Source organism: Crocodylus porosus, unplaced genomic scaffold, assembly GCF_001723895.1.
Source record: "Crocodylus porosus isolate Cpor-Errol unplaced genomic scaffold, CroPor_comp1, whole genome shotgun sequence".
Classification (NCBI taxonomy): Eukaryota; Metazoa; Chordata; order Crocodylia; family Crocodylidae; genus Crocodylus; species Crocodylus porosus.
This window is the reverse complement of record NW_017728915.1, coordinates 3,989,690-4,009,850: the sequence shown is the minus strand read 5'-3', so window position 1 is coordinate 4,009,850 and position 20,161 is coordinate 3,989,690. Positions and strand designations below refer to the sequence as shown.

General features: G+C 51.6%; 1 protein-coding gene across 4 annotated transcripts in view; it reads right to left on the bottom strand.

Annotated features, from left to right (window-relative positions):
• Positions 1 to 20,161, bottom strand: part of FAM65A (family with sequence similarity 65 member A) — a 131,024-nt gene that overhangs the window by 63,937 nt on the left and 46,926 nt on the right. Inside the window, exon 1 of one of the 4 annotated variants that reach the window (XM_019535552.1) lies at positions 9,422 to 9,537. The exons of the other annotated variants lie outside the window; for them this stretch is intronic. Within the exon in view, the coding sequence (XP_019391097.1) occupies positions 9,422 to 9,500 (79 nt within the window). The 5' untranslated portion in view covers positions 9,501 to 9,537. Of the gene's footprint in view, positions 1 to 9,421; positions 9,538 to 20,161 lie in introns of those variants that run through there. 4 annotated transcript variants of the gene reach the window in all.

Sequence of the window (20,161 nt, the reverse complement as noted above, 5' to 3'; positions counted from 1 at the left end):
TTTAGGCTAGATATCAGGAGGTGCTACTTCACAGTCAGGGCGGCTAGGGTCTGGAACCAACTTCCAAGCCAAGTGGTGCTGGCTCCTGCCCTGGGGGTCTTTAAGAGCACGTTAGATGAACACCTTGCTGGGGTCGTTTGACCCCAGTACTCTTTCCTGCCATGGCAGGGGGTCGGACCTGATGATCTGCTCAGGTCCCTTCCGACCCTACCAGCTATGGAACAATGAAACCTCCCAAGCCTGTACTAACAACATCCATCCCATATGGTGTCCAAAGGGACTCAACAACAGTATTGCCAAACCCACCAAGTCAAAAATCATGAGACAAACTCTTAAAAATCAAGAGATTTGGCATGTAAATCATAAGATGCTATTTTTGAAGTGTGTGTAGGGGGGAGGTATTTGTAAAGGTGTGGGGAGCTGTGGGGATGTGAGGGGGGTGGTGTTTGGAGGCTGGGTGGCGGGTCCTACACATCCTGGAAGGATGTGGGATACTGTGGGTCAGGAGTGAGGGGCAGCAGCAGGGGGGCTGGGGCTTGGGAGTGAGGGACAGCCAAACATGCAGACAACACCTAGCTGGTAAGCGTAGGGGGTAGGGGGTAAGATCCAAGCCCTGTGGTGAGGGAGAGAGTGGTGCATGGGCTGGGGTGAATGGGGCACCAGGGCAGGTTGTGCGACAGAGCAGTGTGCAGCTTGTTCAGAAGTGCCACTGTGTGTGCCCCTTTGGGAGGCATGTGCCCCCCATAGGGCAGAGATGGGCTGTGGGCTGGGGCTCTGTGTCCTGCTGCCTTTGCCTTGGAAACCATGTGACGGTTGTGCCACGTATCTCCCGCCCACCCAGCAGGCAGCAGGAGGCACACTGGCATTGCACGGCTCCCAGAGCAAAGCAAAGGCAGCAGGGTACAGAACCCCAGCCCACAGCCCATCTCTGCCCTGTGGGGGGCACATGCACCCCCTGGGGGTGTGTGCAGTGGTAGGGAGTCATGTCCCCCCACACCTCTGGATGCAGTGCCCACAACTCTGTTTAACGACGTGCCTGGGGCCCCCATTCACCCCTGCCCCACTCCCTCCATAGGCTTCCCTTCCCCACGGGGGCCTCGGTCTGCCCCTTGTTACCCCTTCCCCTCTATAGGCTTACTAGCTACATAGGCACTCTCTACATGCGCCAGAAGAAAAAATCCCGAGATTTGAGGGTTCTGTCATGAGATCATGAGTCAGAGTTAATTTGACTTAAAAATTGCAAGACTTGTGATTTCTTTGAGAGAGTTGGCATTACTGCAACAGCATAATCCACAGGAGCAAGGACTTCACCTGACAGATCAGGTGTAGAAGGACTTCCATGTGAAGAGAGATGAAAAAGGTTAGACCTATTCAGTTCAGAAAAAGAGATACTTGAAGGGAGACATGATAAGGGTTTACAAAATACTAAATGGTGAAGAGAAAGTAAATACAGATTCATTACTTAATCTTTCTCACAATACAAGAACTAGGGGTCACAAAATAAACTTACTACATACTGGGTTCAAAACTAACAAAAGGAAGTTCTTTTTCACAGGGAGCAACTAAAGTGTGGAACTCATTGCCACCAGATGTTGTGGAAGCTGACAGTTTAGCCAAATTAAAAAAGGAACTGGACAAATTCTTAGAGGAAAGGGGCAACAGTAGCCATTGAGTTGGGAGTTAGGGATGCGGCCTCTGAATCAGAATTTCCTAGACCTTAAATGGTGGAGGCTGCAAGTGAGAGAGGAACAATGGCAAAAAACCTCTGGTCATATCCAGTTCACTCTCCCTTTCAGCATCCACTCTCTGCCACTGAGACACAAGATACTAGGCAAAATGGACTCAAGGTGTGACCCAGTAAATGGCAGTTCTTATGTAAGTCTTATATGTAAATCCAGTCACAATGCTGAACATCCTGCCAGAATGTGCTCTCAGCACAGCGGTGGCCACCTGCCAGAAAAAGCCCAAGATCTCTAGACATACTGTGAGTGCCCTGTGACACAAGGGAGATTTGCAATATCAAGAGAACATAACCACGATCTGAGCTGGTCCAAAGAGAGGCCAGGAACACCTGGGAGGAGACTCAGATATGTGTTTGAACCCTGCTGTCTTTGCACATGCACAGGGCAGGGCCATTCCCTAGGAAAGGCAGAGAAACATCCACATAACTGTGGCTCTGCAGCAGCCTCAAAAATCACATAGAACCAGGGTTGGCCACCTTTTGCCCCCAAGTGCCTCCCCCGAGTTCACACCATTTGTACTTACTCTCACTGCAGATATGCATCCCCTCTGCAGAGATGTAAGCACAGGCATGAGAGTGCAGCAGGGAGCGCTGCTGCAGGCTGGGGGTGCTCCAGTATAGTTGCATGTCTCCCAAACCCCTTTGCTGCCCCAGGCTAGGTCAAACCTAGGCAGGTCCTAGGTCTTCACAGGCCAGATCCAGCCCACATGTTGCAGACTCCTGGCATAGAGCACTTCCTTCAAAGTCAAGGACCCCAGTAGGCTCTCCACATGCTCTCAGACATAACTGGACCGCTAAGCGCAGAGCTGGGTAGAGGGAATATAATCAGAGGACGCAGGTGGAGTTTTGTTTCTATAGCTGCCTGAACAACAACAACAAAAGTTTAGATTTAATCAGGATATAGAGCCCCATGGATCAGTGGTTAATCCAGGGGTGGGCAAAATGTGGCCTGGGGGCCGGATGTGGCCCGCCAGGCCATTCTAACCGGCCCGTGGGGCCTCTAAAAAATTTAGAAAATTAATATTAATCTGCCCTGGGCTGCCTGTCATGCAGCCCTTGATGGCTTGCTGAAAGTCAGCAAGCGGCCCTCTGCCCAAAATAATTGCCCGCCCCTGGGTAAATCGATATATGAAGGGGTGAGGGGAGAGATGTCTGCTGGGAAGGCTGGGTCCCAATGTCCCAGTCAGACTAACGGTTGGTCAGCCACCGATCACCTTAGTAACACTACAGAGGTTATGGAAATGACCTAATGGTTAGTCACTAACTGCTCTCAACTGAGAGTCTGTTAAGGAGAAAACAGAGGATGACAGTAGGGAAGGTTTGTAGATCCTTATGCGACTCAGCCAAGCTGATGGGGAAAACCAACTGCCCTACGGAGCTGGAACCAGAGGTCCATCTGGGGAATGCACACCTCATGCGCTAATCCCAAGGCCTGTGCCACTTAGGACACCAGCTACAGATTTCCTCTCACTCTGAAGTGAGGCAGTCAAGTGCTTAGCCCAAAGCTGGGAATACTGCTAGCTGGAAGGAGCTCCAAGTCTTACTTGCCAATGGGCCAGACAGGGGGCCTCAAATCCTGAAATCCTGCCATTCCTCTAACTCTGAAGAGCCAAGCAATCCATGCTATAGAAGGAAGGGTGTGCAAAGTGCACACAGAAACCACTGCAGCTCAGACACAAAGTGCTCTGCTACATCTGTACCTTGAAATTCAGGTAAGATTAGCAAAGTGGCCAGGGACTGTAAGGAACACAGGTAAATTTACTTTCTAATCTAAGAGCTTTTGTTTAAAGGTTAGTCAGTGTTCCAAATACTGTTTGCAATATTTTGGTGCATATTAAATGTTTACTACATAACTATGGTGCATGCACACACACTCCTCCCTTCTGGCTGACTGGGAACTGTTAACATCTACATTCAAGGGTTTGCACCCCTGCCCCTAGATTTAACTGTGTGATACTTTCAGAAAATCAGGAAGACGGGGAGGAGCGCTTAGTCTGTGCTTCAGCAAAAGAATTGTGCTGGGGGAAGGGAAGAAAGGACAAATGTAAGAGCTGTCCATAATTCACACAAAGGTAAAAAGAGACCTTTGTCACACAAGGACCAAGTTAAGGTCACCCCCTCCAAAAGATTTTTCCAATAGGTAAAGCCAGTCCTATGCACAGAGAAGTCTCTGCCAGGCAGCCCCACCTTTCTCAGCACTGTTGATTCATCCACAGCATTGTAGGCACCAATGCTGGAGCCAAACCACAGGACAGAAAGTCAGGCCTTTAAAAGAACTCCCGATCTCCGCTTCTTCTAAATTCAACCTCACAGGTCCCACCAGCTCCCATGGCAGCAGGATCACATTACAGAAGGGTTTGGAACAAGGGTCCAGGAGCTTTCCCATGGGGACACAGCAGACACTGCACTGTTACAGGGAACACCGTGTGTTTGATCATGGAATACCTATGACGACACTACAGGCAGCCTATGCACAGTGTGCCAAGTAGACAGGCAGGCTACAAGCCAGACTATACCGCTCTAGCCTGGGGCTGCAAAAACACTTCATTCATCCATTTGCCTCATTCTTCTGAGCAGTGCTGAGGAAAGGCCAACTGGCTAGACAGCCCAGAACATAACTGGCTTTACGGGGCTCTTAGCCTGCACATGAGCAGCTGCCATCAGGCTCACAGCCCCAGCTATCACCTGTACTGTAAGCGGGATAGGGAGGCAAAGTGCTTTGAGTAGATGTGATATCTTTTATTAGACCAACTGAGTACAGTAGTTGGAAAGAAGTTCTTGGCAAGATTTCGGGCGCAGTCACCCTTCTTCAGGCATGGGGAGTAAGAGATTTTTATTAAGGTTCTTAAAGCAACCAATGGAAATCTAGGATGGCATTTAGCTTTGGTAAAGCCTACAGTGTGTGTCAGCGATCCCTACAGATATCTTGTCTATCTCTAATAAATGCTGTATTTTGCAAGAATAAAGTCTCCAGACTTCTGCTTAGAACCCAAATGGTCTCTCTCTCATTTTGGTCTTCAGTCCCACTCAGCAGTAGTCAGCTGCTTGGCTCTTCCTTCTCCACACATTTCAATAAATGGCATCTTCTGTCCTCACTCAGTTTATTCACGTCTTGCCTGACTAAATCCTTCTACTGCCCTCTTCCCCCCCATCCTTTGTCTTTTGTATTCTAGTTTCTCTCTCCTTATACGCTGCTTGTCACACCTCCTTTCACCGCATCTGATGAAGTGAGCTTCAGCTCACAGAAAGCTTGTGCTATATATATCTACTTTAGTTGGTCTATAAGATGTAAATCTACCCTGCCTTCTACTTGACTTCAGACTGCTATGGCTTCCTGTGCCTCTACTTCCTCTTGTCTCAACTCCGGCTCATCTCTTCCCTTTGCTTTTCATCTCTATGACTTCTTACTATATTTCCTTCCAGAGGACATGCCCTAGCCTTCTTCATCTGCCACCCTGGCTTTCTCAACAACGGTTTCAAATCCTGCTGCATCCGGGTACATTCTAAGGGACTCACTCAGTTCATGAAAGAGATTATATAAGATGTGATGCCTGCGACAGCAGGTTACTGGGTCCAGTGCCTCAGGGGACCCTTTCCTGCCATTTTTGTGTGACTGCTCCACGTGGAATGCACTCCATCCGGGGCAAAGCAGTGCACCTTCTGGCCAGCACGCTAAACAGAGCTAACGGTGTAAAGGTGTCACTGAGTGCACACCTATTTCCACCCGCCAGAGAAATAAGCAATGAGACTCCTTCTTTCTAGCACTGCCCTGTTCACACTCTGTGGTTGCACAGGCAAGGTTTGGGGTTTTTTTTTAAACTGACATAATTATACCAACCCTACTTTGAACGGCCACAGCTATCCCAGAACAAACTGGACCCAGAGCTGCCTTCAGACACTGCCCATGTTTTCCTAGAGGAGCTGTGATGTTTCCCAACAAGCAGGGATTAGAGGCAGGCTCCAGCAAGTGTACCCATAGAGGAAGGATCAGTCAAGCAGCATGAAGCCACAGCAGGCTCAGAGCTAGCACACCCCTCCCATCACTTCTTCCTGTCACCCTGATGCATCGCACAGAGGCAGGACAGAAATACAACTGACGTAAACCAAGTCCCTATAAATAGCCCCGAGGGAGAGGCCAGAGAGAACACCCCATCGCCGGGGTACTGGTGCTGAAGCCACCCTGGAGTCCACACGTCCCCCCACCCCTCCCACCCACTGGAGTGGGTAGGGGGGGCAAGAAGGAAGGTCTGCCTGTATCATTACTGCTCATTTGCCCTACCTCCTGGCACCTCTCTGAGGAACAGCAACAGCTTACAGAAATGCAGAGACAGCTCTGACTTCCCAGATGCAGCTGGTCACTTTCCTGCGTGCCAGGCACCTGATGACAGGAATTAAACCTGCCCTCTAAGAAGGAATACCCTGCTGGCACAGGTGACAGCGGGACTGTGCTAGCTCCAACTGTCCCTATGCCCCGCATCCCATCTTCCCCACATGGCACAAACCAAAGCCCTGTCAGACACAGAGGTTGCACAGAGGGGCCTTCAAACAGTGCCTCTCCCTCCTAGGGACTTGGACACAAGATGCGTTCCAAGCTGCCTCACTCCTCTGCCTTCCCCAACACGTATATGACCCACTTTGATGGCCACAAGGACCTTACAGCTGGGGCATGCTGGCAGCAGTGGACCAGCTCAGGTAAAGCAGACTGGCAACTGGGATACATGTTAGTTGAGTTAGTGCCAGATGCCTCTGGAGGGACCTGGCCTCACCTCCTACACTTCCTCAGAGCATCAGGGTGCTGTTCATTCCCTTTTGGAGCAAGGCGGGTTCTTCTAAACAGAAACCAAAGCAGAGATTCCCCCAAGAAGTCAGCCATCCTATCCTGGGGGTCTTGGTAAACAGGTCACATTTACCCTGGCCTCACTGTGCTCTTCCAGGCAAAAGGAGATTGCTGACCAGATGCTTATCAACTGCAACCCATACTAGAAGAAGACCCCATTCTTAAAGAGATCTTCCCAGAACCACCCATCCAAGCACAAACCTTGCTAACCTCATCACCAGAAGCAAACTCCCTATGACCCAAACCACACCCAATGGATCCAGACCATGCCATGACAAGAAACGCAAAACCTGCCAACACATCTCCACCACCCCCACTATAACTACACCCCACTACAGAACCATCACCACTCCTGGATCTTACACCTGCACCTCCAGAAATGTAATCTCTCTCATCCAGTGCACAAAATGCCCTGATGGAAAATATGTAGGAGAAGCCAAACAACAGCTGTGCGCCAGAATTAATGCACACCAAAAATCTATCAAAGACAAGAATACCCAGCTACCTGTGGGGCACACTTCTCACAGGACAATCAGTTCTAATCCTCAAAGGGAACTTACAAAACACTTTTCATAGATGAGCCTATGAACTTCACTACATCAACCTACTGGATACTAAAAATCATGGACTCAATATAGACATTGGATTTATGACATATTATAACCTGCCTGACATCTGACCTGACCTGGCCTGACCTGCCTCTCCCATATCTTTTTTCTTTTCTCCACCTTTTCTCCCCTATCCTTCCCCTCTTCTCTGCCTCTTTTCTTCCTGATTCCCTGCCATTTCCTTTTTATTTATAGCCTCTTCTTTACCTTACAATTACTACTGTAGTGTTTTCCCTTTGGCCTTTTTTGTCCCGTTTTTCTTCACCCTCCCTTCCCTGCTTTACCTTTTGTTTTTCTAATTTCTACATTTGTATATTTTCACTGACATCCTGTCACATTTTTTGCTTCTCTCATTCCTTGGAGTCTCAGGCCAGCAGAGACTCCCTATGCCAGACAAAGGGTGACTGAGCCCGAAAGCTTGCTAAGAACTTTTTTCCAACTACTCGGTTGGTCTAATAAGAGATAATCACATCTAACCAAAGAACCAGAGAGCTGTGGGCACTCACCCCCACACTGCAAGGTGTTGAGGCTGTCAGGACTCCTGGCTCCACCCCACCAACCCAAGCAGATGCTCAGGATGTGGCTGGTGCCCACAGTTCAGTACTGAACAGGTTAATTGTAATTGGCAGCAGGCACTTGTCTGGGCTGAGCCCCTCAGCTGTTTTCTTGGCCAGCTCTGGACAGGCAGGAGTACTTGGAGTATCCAAGACAACAACAAAGCAAGGTCTGTCCCATTAATTCCTTTAAGCATTCCTTCAACAGTCACAATAGCAGAGAAATGAGAAAGCATTAACTAGGGAGGAGGCGGCCCAGAGCCTGACAAGCAGCCATTGATTGACTGGAGGTGGGTGGCCTTCTAGCAGGCACCCTTGTGGCTCTGCTCCGCCTGCAGAGCCCGGGCATCTCCAGACCCAAGGCAGTCCATATAATCTCTGGGACACTGAGAACTGGATGCAGCTGCAAGCACAGGGATTAGAAAATAACATGTCCTTCAGCAATGGTGGCACTCAAAGCAGACCCCAGGAAGACTGCAACAGCCGTGTCCCTTTGGTACCAGCCAGGCAAAGTCTCCTAGCACCCTGGCAGGTGGTCGCTCAAGACAGACACGCAAAAAATCAGCTGGTTTCTAACTAGCCCCATCTCATTCCTCCCAAACTTTCAGAACCTCCCAGAAAGCCAGGCTTATTTTTCCCCCCTAATGTGGCTGTAAATGATGGACCTTGTTACAGCTTCTCCTTTCGCCACTGGTATCACTCTAGGAGGACTGTGCCCTGACCCAGCAGGACCCAACATGGTGACAAAAGGCATTTGAGGCTTTCAAAAAAGAAAAGTACCCCTGGGATATTAAAAATAAAGTGACTAGGAACTGCCACCAGCTCACAGGTCTGTGCCTGATCTGACAGGTCACACACTGCGAAGGGGACAGGAGAATATCAACTCCAACCCTTCAGGAATGCCAGCAGCTATCTGCATACCCCTTGCCACACCATATGCCCCAGATACAGAAGCAAGACTCAAGTTTCCTAGAGCATCTGCCCCGTGGCAGACAGACCCCAAGGACACCAACCCATTAAATAAGGGAGCGTCCTCCCTTAAAAATATTTTAAATACCTGGGCAGGCAAAGCTGATCTTGAGAACAATAGAGCTATGGATCAAAGCTCCCCCCTCACACATATACATCCCGGTTTGCTCCAGCCAGCTCCTGCTGCCAGGTACAACTGTTAGTTTTACATACATTACATCCCTGTTAAGTAGAGCCAAGAGGGAGCTGCTGGCACTGCTGGGAGGCAGCTGCCCCTGAGAGGGCTCTGCACCCCCTACCCATGAATGGGTTAAGTGCCAGCCTGCTCCTGCCCACACCCAGACTCAATGTCACCAGGCTAAACAAAGATCACCCAGCAAGCCTGCACCGATGGGGGCTCAGGGCTGCCAACGCAACAACAGCCATACACAGTTTGCAGGCAATCGCTCTGGTCTGTTGACCCAGCTCTGGACTCTGTCCCCTCTCTCCATACCGATTCAGCAGGTGGGGCTCAAGACCACGTCTTGACCAGGTGGCTGCTCCATGAGATGGAAACATACGTGTGGCTTCACCCTATGTCAAGCCAGCAGCCCTCGCTACTCCCATCTGCAGCTCTAGATACCCCACTGCCCCTTCCTCCCCTCCACACCTTTGCTAAGAAGGGCCCGGCTAGGGGCACCACACGGCGTGTCCAAAGAACATTGGCACTTACATGTCCCAGGTGCCCTGGTAGAGCGAGCACACAGCGAGAGCGTGTCTGGCCTGTCGCATTCCCTTTGTTCCACTCCCATGGACAGAGAGAAAACACTGAAGTCTTAAAGGCATCAGGGAGTGCCCACCCCCTTCGCCTTCTCCATGGAAACCAGCGAAAGCCATGTGATTTAGACTTAGACAGGAAACTACAGGCAAAGCAACTGCAAATAGCTGCAAATGCCTCCTCCCCCTCTCATCCGATAGGGAGAGTCACTGGGGAGGCTGGGAATTATATAAGGAGATGAGAAAGCAGGGACAGAACCGGTGACAATTTGCAGGAACTGGCTGGGTTTAACCACTTGGTCCCTAGCAGAGATGTCATTTGGAAACAAAAAGGGAATGATTCTGCTTTGAAGAGGGCCCAAAGATTCCTGTTAGGTGACTGGAGCTTCAGCACCTCTTGATACCTGAGGTGACAAGCTAGTTAGCACAGGCCTGCTACCCTGCGTAGAGGGTGGTCCTGGCAACAGACACCTTCATACAGAACGCACAGGGTGCAGCGGGACAGAGGAGGGGTTCCAACCACACAGCGGGTCCAATTGCACTGGATCACAACACAAAGGAGCCAGGGGAGCAGTATGCCTGAGTACCATCTGCTCAGGAAAGACCCATAAGCAGAAGACAAGGGAGAGGTAGGAAGGAGGTGCAGGTCAGGATTCAAAGCCATGCAGCATTCTAGGATTGATTTAAAGATTTTTTTTAAGAGGTGCACTGATATATCGGTCCATACTGTATCAGCACCAATAAAAGGAAAATTGACAATTATCAGCAATTGGCTTTTCTTGGCCGATAACGTTACTGATAAATGCTATCTGCACGTGGGCAGCTGTAGCATGTATACGGCCGGGAGTGCAGCCTGACAGTTTGCAGAGCAGCATCTGGCTGGTAAGTCTGTTGGTGGGGAAGGGGCATGGGGGGAGCAGATCAAGGACCCCACAACGAGGGACTGGGGCTAGGGCAGCTACCAAGCTGGGAGGGGGCAAAGCTGCGGGTGGCTCATCCAGGGGGCAGAGAGGGTACGGGGGGTGGGGATGGGGAGAGGGAACACAGCTCCCATCACTGTGAGCACCCCAGGGGGAGGCATGAGGAACATGTGCCCCCCATATTTTGTGCCCAGGGCGAGGGTGGCCTGCCTGCTGTGGGTTTGGGGCCAGGGACTGCCCCTGTCCCAGCTTCTTCCCAGCAGGGACTGAACTGGATGGCAGCACTGGGAGGGGGTGCTGTAGCCCATCCCATACCTCCACCCTCCCAGCGCTGCCACTGCCCACTCCCAGCGCAGCCCCAGCCCAGCCCCCACTGGAAAGAGGCAATGCAACCCTCAACCCCGAGCTCACAACCCACCCTTGATCCATGCACAAATCCACAGGGGACATGCCCCCCCATGCCTCTCCTGGTGGTGCACGCAACAGTGGGAGCCACCTCTCCCACACTCCTGCGCCCCTTGGACAAGACACCTGTGGCACTGCCCTGCCCCAGATGGGCAGCGCCTGCCCCATTCCCTCTTTCCATGGGGTCCTCTATCTGCTACCCCCCCCACATCCCTTCCCTGCCCCAACAGACTTACCAGCCAGATGCTGCACTCCAAGCTGCCAGGCTGCATATCAGCTATTGGATCAGTATTGGCCAATATGGCTGGTTAATAATCAGCCATACGTATCAGCCAAAAAAATATTAATTGGTGCACCCCTATTTTTTTTGCTGCCTATTACTAGGGGTGCACCAATAGATTTTGGGGGCTGATACCGATAGCCAATTTTTAAGGAGACATAGTGGTCATTACTGATCCAATTTCCAATACCAGCCCAGGTGCAGCTGGTATGGTGTGGTATGGGGGAAGGGGAGGGGGGAGGAGGAGATCAAGGCCCCCCCTCCGTGGTGAGGAAGGACAGGAGCTGGGGCTGGGACAGACGTGGGACAGAACAGTGGCTTGTCTGGGGGATGCGGGGTGGAGGGGGTGGCTCCCACCGCTGCACACCATTCATGTGGGAGCTGCTGGTCTGGCACTTGCCTGCTTATCTGACAGCTCCTGCCGCTCATCCAGAAGGGCATGGGGAGGGGGGCGTGTGCCCTTGGATTTGCAGGGGGTTGGGGCTGCACCAAGTTCTTCCCACCATGGCAGGGATGGACTTGGGATAGGTGGCAGCAGTGCTGGGACTGCGGGGATGGGAGGGCCACGGCAAATTTTGGAGTGGCTGCAGCCCCCACCCTCATCCCAATGCTGCCGCCCACCCCGAGCCCAGCTCCAGCCCCATGCAGATCCGGGGGCACACGCCCCCATGCTCTCCCAGACAAGCAGTGGCGGGAGCTGCTGGATGAGCGAGCAAGCGCCGGACAAGCTGCCAGGTCAGTGGCTCCCACACGAGCGGCACACAGCAGCAGGATCTGCCCGCTCAAACTCCCCCGCCACTCTGTCCCATGCCCACCCTGCCCCAGCTGGGCAGCATTTGCCCCAGCCCCACTCCTCCCTCATGGCAGACGCCTTGATCTGCCCCCCATGCCTCTTCCCTTCTCCCTCCCTCCTCTCCTTCCACCATACCAGACTTATCACGCAGCACTCCAAGCAGCTGGTCTGTGCTCCTTGCCACCTACATGCTGCACTGCGCTGCGGCTGCGCACACGCCCAGACCATTTAACCGGCCAAAGTATTGGCCATGAAGACCAATACAGACTTTTTTTTTCTTTTAAATATATCAGTGCCAATCCAATATCAGACTGATGTATCACTGCACCTCTACCTATTACCCCAAGTTCTCTCTTGCTCAGCACAACCCCAAGCCTAGCTCTGCCCCTTTGGACCCTTCTCCTGGGCCATAACAAAAGACACAGAGATAGGCTGTGTCCTGGAACCCAGCTTGGAAGCAGGCCAGCTGGTAGCATTACTCCACAAAACCCCTAGCCAGGTTCTGGACCTCCCACGAGGTAGGGAGCTTTTATTAAGCTGGTGGGCAACAAGGATGACAGATGGGCCTTCCCAGATCCTGTATAACCCGTTAGCTTTTCCTCAGCTATACTAAGAATCCACAAGGCAGGTGAAAGGCAGCACAGACCACCGAGCAGAGCATCAGACTAGAAGCAAGATGCCTAAGTGTCATTCCCAGCTCTGCTACCAACATGCTGGGATCTCAAACAAAGTCCTGCCCCACTCTCCATGTCCAGCTACAGAGCCAGGTTTACAATACCAAACCTGCCCCCATTTCTAAAGCAGAGCAAGAAACTGTATTATTCCACTCTCCTTTAACGCACAAATACTGCTGATCCCTGGCCAACACAGAACTGCTCGCAGAGAAGATGGGAGTCCTCTGGATCTACCAATGGTGCGTTTGTCACACTTCACACCATGATGAAGGATCTCCATGCCTAGCAAGGTCACGGCAGTAGACTAGACATGCTTAGCCTAGGCTGCAGGCCACTGATTTTCTCTGAAGAGTGGGCTCTTCTCTGCAGCAGCGGCATTGCAGGAGGGCTCCAGAGGTGAATGCAATGCTGCTGGGCATCTCCATACCTCAGAGGGACCTCCAGCACACACATCACAAATGGTGGGAAGAGGTCTGATGTGCCCTGCCTGCAAACCAAAAGCAGAAACACCAGCATGCAGACACAAGTGCCCAGAGGGGACGCTCTAGCTACTTGCTAGAAGTCCAAGGGCAGCCAGCAGTTTGCATTTTTTGGAGCAGGTTATGGTCACCCTTGTCCTTAATGAGGATATGTCATCCAAAGAAACAGCATACCCCAGACCATAGCATTCCTAGCCCCACTCTATTGTAGGGCTTCTGAATCTAGCCCACTGTGAGGCCATCTTCTTTTCACTCACCCACACACATCCCTGGGCAGGCTTTCACTGGGCCATGTCCACAGGCTCCTTAGATACATTCAAAGGGCAGTGGGTGTTAGGCAGCCTGTGCTCAGCCTCCTTCTTTGGCACCCATGTTATTGACCTGTGACCCGCACTCTTCCAGTTCTCGTGATCTGTTTCACAAACTCAGCTGCTGGACATTTGGTAGCCTCCCTCAAGCCACTGAGGGAGGTCTGCAAGTCTCATAATCAATGGTTGGTCTCTGGCAGAAAAGTGCATCTTACCACATGTGCTGTAGGCTGACACCACGTCCCTGACACTCAGATCCTGGGATAGAAAAATCTGCACCAGAGCTCAAAGCACTTTACTGTGGGGCAGGCAAGCATCATTACCTATGTTTTACCAAACAGGAAGCAGACACTAAGAGGAGAAGTGACTTTAACAAGAGCATCTAACAGGTTAGGTGTAGAGCTAGGAATACAGAAGCAGGAACCTTGATTCTCAGACCTATGCCTTTGCCACTACACAATACTGACATTCCTGCTGATTTCAAAAGCCTCATGGTAGAAGCTGGGAGCCAGCTGTACACATGAGATTAAGCTCTCCTAACCCTAAACAACGCTACTTTTACCCATGGTTCAACCCTGGTACAATATGTCTAGGACCAGGAGGGAAGTGAATAAACAGGGCCAACCCTTCTCACTCTGAGCAGGTGCCAGGACAGCTGCAACGGAGGGAGGAAGAGATTCCTTGGCCCCTTTTGGGTTCAAGGAAAATACACAAAATCTCTTGGGTTTGCAAAATACACTGAACTAAAAAGGAGTCTCCACAGCCAAGCAGACAGCTTTAGCGATGCAGGTGTGACACTGAATTCAAGGATGGACGCATGGGAGCTATATCCATTCACAGGAACAGCCAGTCCTGGCCTGGGTGCTGATCAGTCTGTGCTCACTGCTGTGTTGACAGCTGTCTTCCATTTCTGCATGGACCAAGCAGGTGGCCCTTTCCAGCTCAACATGAACATCAGCAAGAAGTTAGCTCATTCCCCACCCCACCCCGAAACACAAGCCCTCTTGCTTCAAGGTTGCTGGAACAGCACCACAATAATGCCATTGTGCCAGGTAGTCCCATGGGAGTCTACTGGAGTCCGGCACAACAAAAGCAGCACAGCTCTAGAGAGGAGGCACAGCACGCTGAAATGCATTGTCTCGGCTGTCCTATTCCAAGCTTGTACTTGCACAGGGCTTTCCTACAGAGGGACCTAGTAGTGCTTATGCCTCTTGCTCTTTGAAGCAGATGGCATATGAGCAGAATTTTTAGACCACCGGTAATGCAAAGTGCTCCTACAGACCCCTCTACGTCACAAGCACCCACAGGGCCTACAACCAGCTCTAATGAGCAAAGGATGAGCACAGCCTTAGCACCATAACAACAGAAACCTTCATGCGCTGGCCCACAAGGGCCCAGCAGGCTGGTCTAACAAGGCTCTGCCAACTCCAGCTTTTAGGACCCAACCCCTTTGGATTCAGAAGAAAATTGCCTTTCCCAGCTTCTGAATGAGTAGCATGCGGGCAACAACCACAGTCACTTAGGAGTTAATGTCATGTGCACTGGAGGTTGGTTCCTGGCTCTGATCTCATTGAGGGAGCACTGGATGCAGCTGGGAAATGGGCAAGGGAGTCTCTTGTATCCCCAGTAAAGAACCAGAGCTTGCTGACAGGGTCAAACCACTTCCCACATTCACAAGGCTCCACTCCCCCTTGGGCCTGTCCTAGATCATACAGAAGTGCCCTAGTTTTAAAAGTCTGAACCCATTGCATCCCCAGTGAACCATCCCTTGAGTCAGGACAAGAGGTAGTCACACTGCAGAGGATCATGGCAGCACTACAGTGCATCAGCCCTGGCTTGCAGTTCACTGATGCTAATTAGACCAGCTTCAAGGTTTTTTGAAATTCCAGCAAAGTAGGGCAAGAACAAAGAATGCTGTGCATGGAAGCACTTTGCAGGGCTCCCAGGGTACTGCGGAAGTGGGGAAGGAGCTTTAAATTCCCAGCCCTTCTCACTACCCACTGGAGCATGCAGCTTCTTGAGCCTGCAGGACAAGTTGTGGCTATTTACACAGAAGAGGCAGCAACAACACATGAAGAGGCCTTGGATTGTGGAAAAGGGACAGGAGCACAGCAAAGCTTTGACAGAACCATTAGAAAATTAAATGCTTTGAAAGAGACTGAATCACAGAGATGCCTATAACCAGTGGCTAACAAGCAGAGATCCCACTCAGGACAATCCTTGTGGGAGAGCTGGAAAGGGGGGCATGGGTTGCAACAGGCACAGGATCTAAGAGCAAGGGCAGAGGCCATGCTGGGTACTCCACAGTTCTGCTTGAACTGCCAGGCCTCTACCCACCTTGGCTGTTGCTCTTCAAGCAGCAGCAGGTGAGGACTGTTTTGGAGTTCCCAGCATGGCAATGCTGCCAGGACCCAGACTCTTTGAGGGTAGGAGCGATTCCAGCATGCTTCCTAAGTTGGTGGCTGGGGCAGGTGCCCCCTCACCCACCCCTAGTTACACTACTGTACATAACACACTTAGCAGCCCTGTCCCCTCACCAGTACAGCCCTCGCACTTATTCTACCCCTCCCCCCTTGCCTTATTCCTTTCACACTCCTACATCCAAGCACAAGGCCCAACCCCACAGACCACATCACTGGGGTCCTACACGCAGTGGTTTCAGCAGGATCCTGAACAAGACAGGTAACACAGGATCCTCACTCATTACCACTTTATGAAGGTGCTGGGCCCAGTGACTGAACACAACATGCAGTGAATGGGGCTGCTCTGCCTGCCTGCTGCATTATTTGGACACCATTATGGGTACTGAGGAAAGATCAAGCAAAGCATCAAGGTACAAAGCCAATGGTAGCTGGATCCTGTGGGCACCTGTAAAGCATTATCAAATCCATATGAATCAAGTCTCACTCCACTCAGCATGGTAATGAGCTCTCCCAAGTCAGTAACAATCAGAGGAGAATACTCTCACCTCCGTGCAACACCACTCCTTTATTTGGCCCAAACTAAGTGAACTGGGCCCCATTCTTCCATTTTCCTTTCAACCCTCTGTTCCGAGTGCTAATGAAGGAGATGGGTGCAGAGCCTGCGTGCCCCCATCAGGGTTTGAACGCAACAGCTCTGCTCACACTGCCTGCAGCACCGTGGCACACACAGCATGGCATTCCTGGGTGGGGGGATACCCTCCCCAGCTCTGCCCACAATTCAGACTCTGTCCACTGGAAACACTGCCTGGTAAGCTGTGCAGCTGGACCTGCACATGGCTCAGATAGCCTGCTGGCTTCCCTGCTAGGAACATCTCAATAGCAGGGGAAGGGGAGTGAAGGAATCTCTCCCAAACCTGCCCCTACACAGTGCCAAGAGGCACAGTCTTGCTGAGCTGGCTGTACATGTCCGACAGGCCACTTCCACCACCTTCTGATGTGCCACAGGCAGCAATGACATACGTACCACTGGCATTCAACACTAGGCATCTGAGTCAGCAACTCCTGAACGAGGCTTGAGCTCAAGAACTTCTGGTTCAGGCTCTCTGAAGACTCAGACCTACACTCCAAGTTCACGCCTTTGAGGGGCTCTCCATAAACACAAGAGCTGCAGGGGATGAGAGGGAGGAGGCAGAAAACAAAACTTCCCTATTCTGGCTACAACAGAACATCTCCAAGCTCCCTCATCAGGACCTCTCTGGAGACCGTGATGGTGGTGCCTTATAAGCAGCAAGTCTAATGTAGACAAGGCCTCTGGGATAGAAACAGCTCCAGGAACAAGACTCCTTCCTCCACTGTGCCACAACAACGCTGATTTGTGCTATCACCGCTGAAGCAACTGCTATTCTCTGCAGGACCATTGTTATAGCTCAGGGGTGGGCAAGATGCGGCCCGCCAGGCCATTCTATCCAGCCCGCAGGGCCCCTAAAAAATTTAGGGAATTCATATTTATCTGTCCCTAGCTGCCTGTCATGTGGCCCTCAATGGCTTGCCAAAACTCAGCGAGTGGCCCTCCACCCAAAATAATTGCCCACCCCTGTTATAACTCAACTTGTGCCTAGTTGCCCCTGCTCATGAAGGGCAAAAGCTCAGGATAGCTGCCCCTGCTCAGAGCTGCCTCCCCACCAAGACATGCACTTGAAGCCCCCTCAGCTCTAGCTAACTAAACAACACGGGAGAGAAAAGCTTCCAAAATTAAGCAAGGCTAGTCTTGCTTCTCAGGCTCTCTGCAGCAAATCTCCTACATGTACAGTCAGGGCTGCCGGATGCACAAGATACCAACATTCCTCCATGCAATGGTATTTCTCAGAATTAGCAGGCGCATCTATCGGCATTAATGAGTTAATTACATCCAGCCAGAAACACAATGTGCTGTACATGTTTCCCAGAAGCCTCTGCTCCTGCATGAGGCAAGGTCACCCCTATCAGCAAGCCAACATCTCAGCACTGGAACTTGCCCCTGAGAAGCTTTTGTGAGGGAGGGAGCTCCCAAATGCACCACGCACCAGAGCCCCGATACCAACCAACCTGTTGTGGGAGAGACACCACCCAGCTCCCCTTTGTAATGGGAAGCCCACACTTTGCAGGGCCAGGGTAGGCACAAGGAGTCCAAAACTGCAGATAGGACTAAATTCAAAGCTGGCTTGCAAGGGGGTGACTGCTGATGCAGCTTCCCTCAGCAGTGCTGAATTTGGCTACTTAAAAATAGATGGGTGGAAGGAAGGAAAAGAGTTCTTCCCCTAATACATGCCAACTTTCCCTGGAGGATCTCAGCTGCCATTTATAAACAAGGGAGAGAGGCAGGTTATATAGCACAGAGAAGCTTATGGGCACAGAGGAAGCAGGAACTGCCAAGCTGTCTGCCCCAGTCTCCCTACACTGGCAGGTGTTTCTACCTTGGTAAACTCAGAAAATACACTGGAAGAAGAGGTCAGATGTTGCATACAGCCCCCAAGCGCCGCCTCAGCAATACACCACACTTGGCCTTCTTCCCACAGAGTCTTTGCCTCTGGGTGACTCCAGCATCCTTCTTTTCACCAAGGAGGCCTGGACCAGAACCATTTTGCTCTGTTCTTTCCCCTCGCTGAAGGGAGCATGTCCACAGCTTAGCTGGTGCTTTCCCCTTACACACAGTCCCCGAGCAGCAGCTCTCTTTTCCAGCAGCTGTGGCAGAACAGCAAGTGCAGGCCATGCCGGCAGCCAGCCAAGCTCCTGGCCTCCAGCCCTCCCCACCAGCCCTGAGCCCAGGGCAGCTTGGCAGGCACAAGTGCACCAGGGCAGAGGGGTCAGCCACACAAGCTGCCTGCTCTTACAGCAAGCTCAGCGAGCCACAGCTTAGGGGAAGCAGGGAAGACTGTGGGGGGGGGCCTCCAGGAGACCTGCTCTGGACTCTCCTCCCTGTGCTGCAGCACCAAACCATGCCCTACAAGGAGAAAGGAACAGCCCCAGTCTCCCAGCTTTGGCTTTTCACTCTTCCTCTCCCTGCGCAGCAGCTGCTTTTCATTTACGAGGTGACTCAGAAGGGTTAGGACACATCTCCCAACTCATCTCCCTTTTAGTTCGAAAGCTGCAAAAGGCAGCACTGTCTTAGCAGGGACTGCTTGTGCCACTAGGCCCCTAGCGAAGGGACTGTAAGCCTTTCCATCATAAACCTGCCTCTCCCCTCCACTTCACAGCTGTGCCAAGGGACCCAATCCAACTTGGCAGGTAAAGCTCTGCCTGGAACTTCCATCTTTGTAGTCTGGTAAATCCTCTGATTTGATTTCACTGAGGGCTGACAGCTACGCCAGGAGCAAAAGCATAGAAACAAGCAGCAAGAAGGCTCTGCAGCTCCTGCCTGGGCATTCAGTGCTGGTAGGGGGGCTGGAGCAGGGGCCCTGCAAGGTGATGCCCAAAGCAGGAACATCCCAACCCTGCTGCCCTTTGTTGGCCTTAGACACCTCCTTCTTGAACTAGGCATATGGGTAGGTGGGCTGAGTATTACCTGCAAGGGTTACATAGTGATGCAGAAGCCTGCATGCTGGCAATGAGAAGACAGTAGACAAGACTCCCACCCTCACACCGCCCTGTTCACCTCCTGGGAAAGCAAAAACTGCTCTTCACTACATTCAATCACTATAAAGACCAGAGAGCAACCCATGTGAGCCACAAAAATCCAGCCGGGGGCTGCCCAAAGTCTCAGAATGGTTTTATCCACTGCACATGCTGCAACGGGGTGGGGGGAACCCTAGATTGCTTTATGAACTGAAGTCCAGTTGCCCACATGGATGCTGGGGACACTGCAGCCTTTCAGTAAAGGCCTGACCTGCACTAGGAAACTGGCACAGACCTATTTACCAAAGCCAACAGGCCCCTCCATCCTAGAGCTGAAAGCCACTCACTCACTGGTGTGCATGGGACAGTCACATTCAGCACTAGTTCAAAGCAGGACTCAGGCTCAACAAGCTCCTTGTCCATACTATGTCCCATGGCTAGTGAGGGCTCACTGCTGACCAAAACTGACAAAAACAGGCTGCATTTGAACACAGGCAAAGCCAGAAGAAAAGGCAAAATGAACCTGACTGATCCTAGCTTTTCCCTCCCCGCCAAAGCCCTGTCATGAGTTGCTGGCTTTTACTTCATTTCATGAGCCAAGACAGCTCCCTTGCTAAGCTACGAAGAGCTAACACAGTTCTTCTCTGCCTCTAGACCTTGGGGTAAACCCACAAGCTGCAGCAAGAGAATCGGTTAAGCCCACCCTCTGTGTCCAGATGCCAACTGAACAGGTGGTACACTCCCAGCAAGCGCTGCAGACTTCTATCAGGTTTTTGGCTTGTTTTGTTGTTGCTGGGGGGGGGGTTGTTTTGTTTTGTGTGAA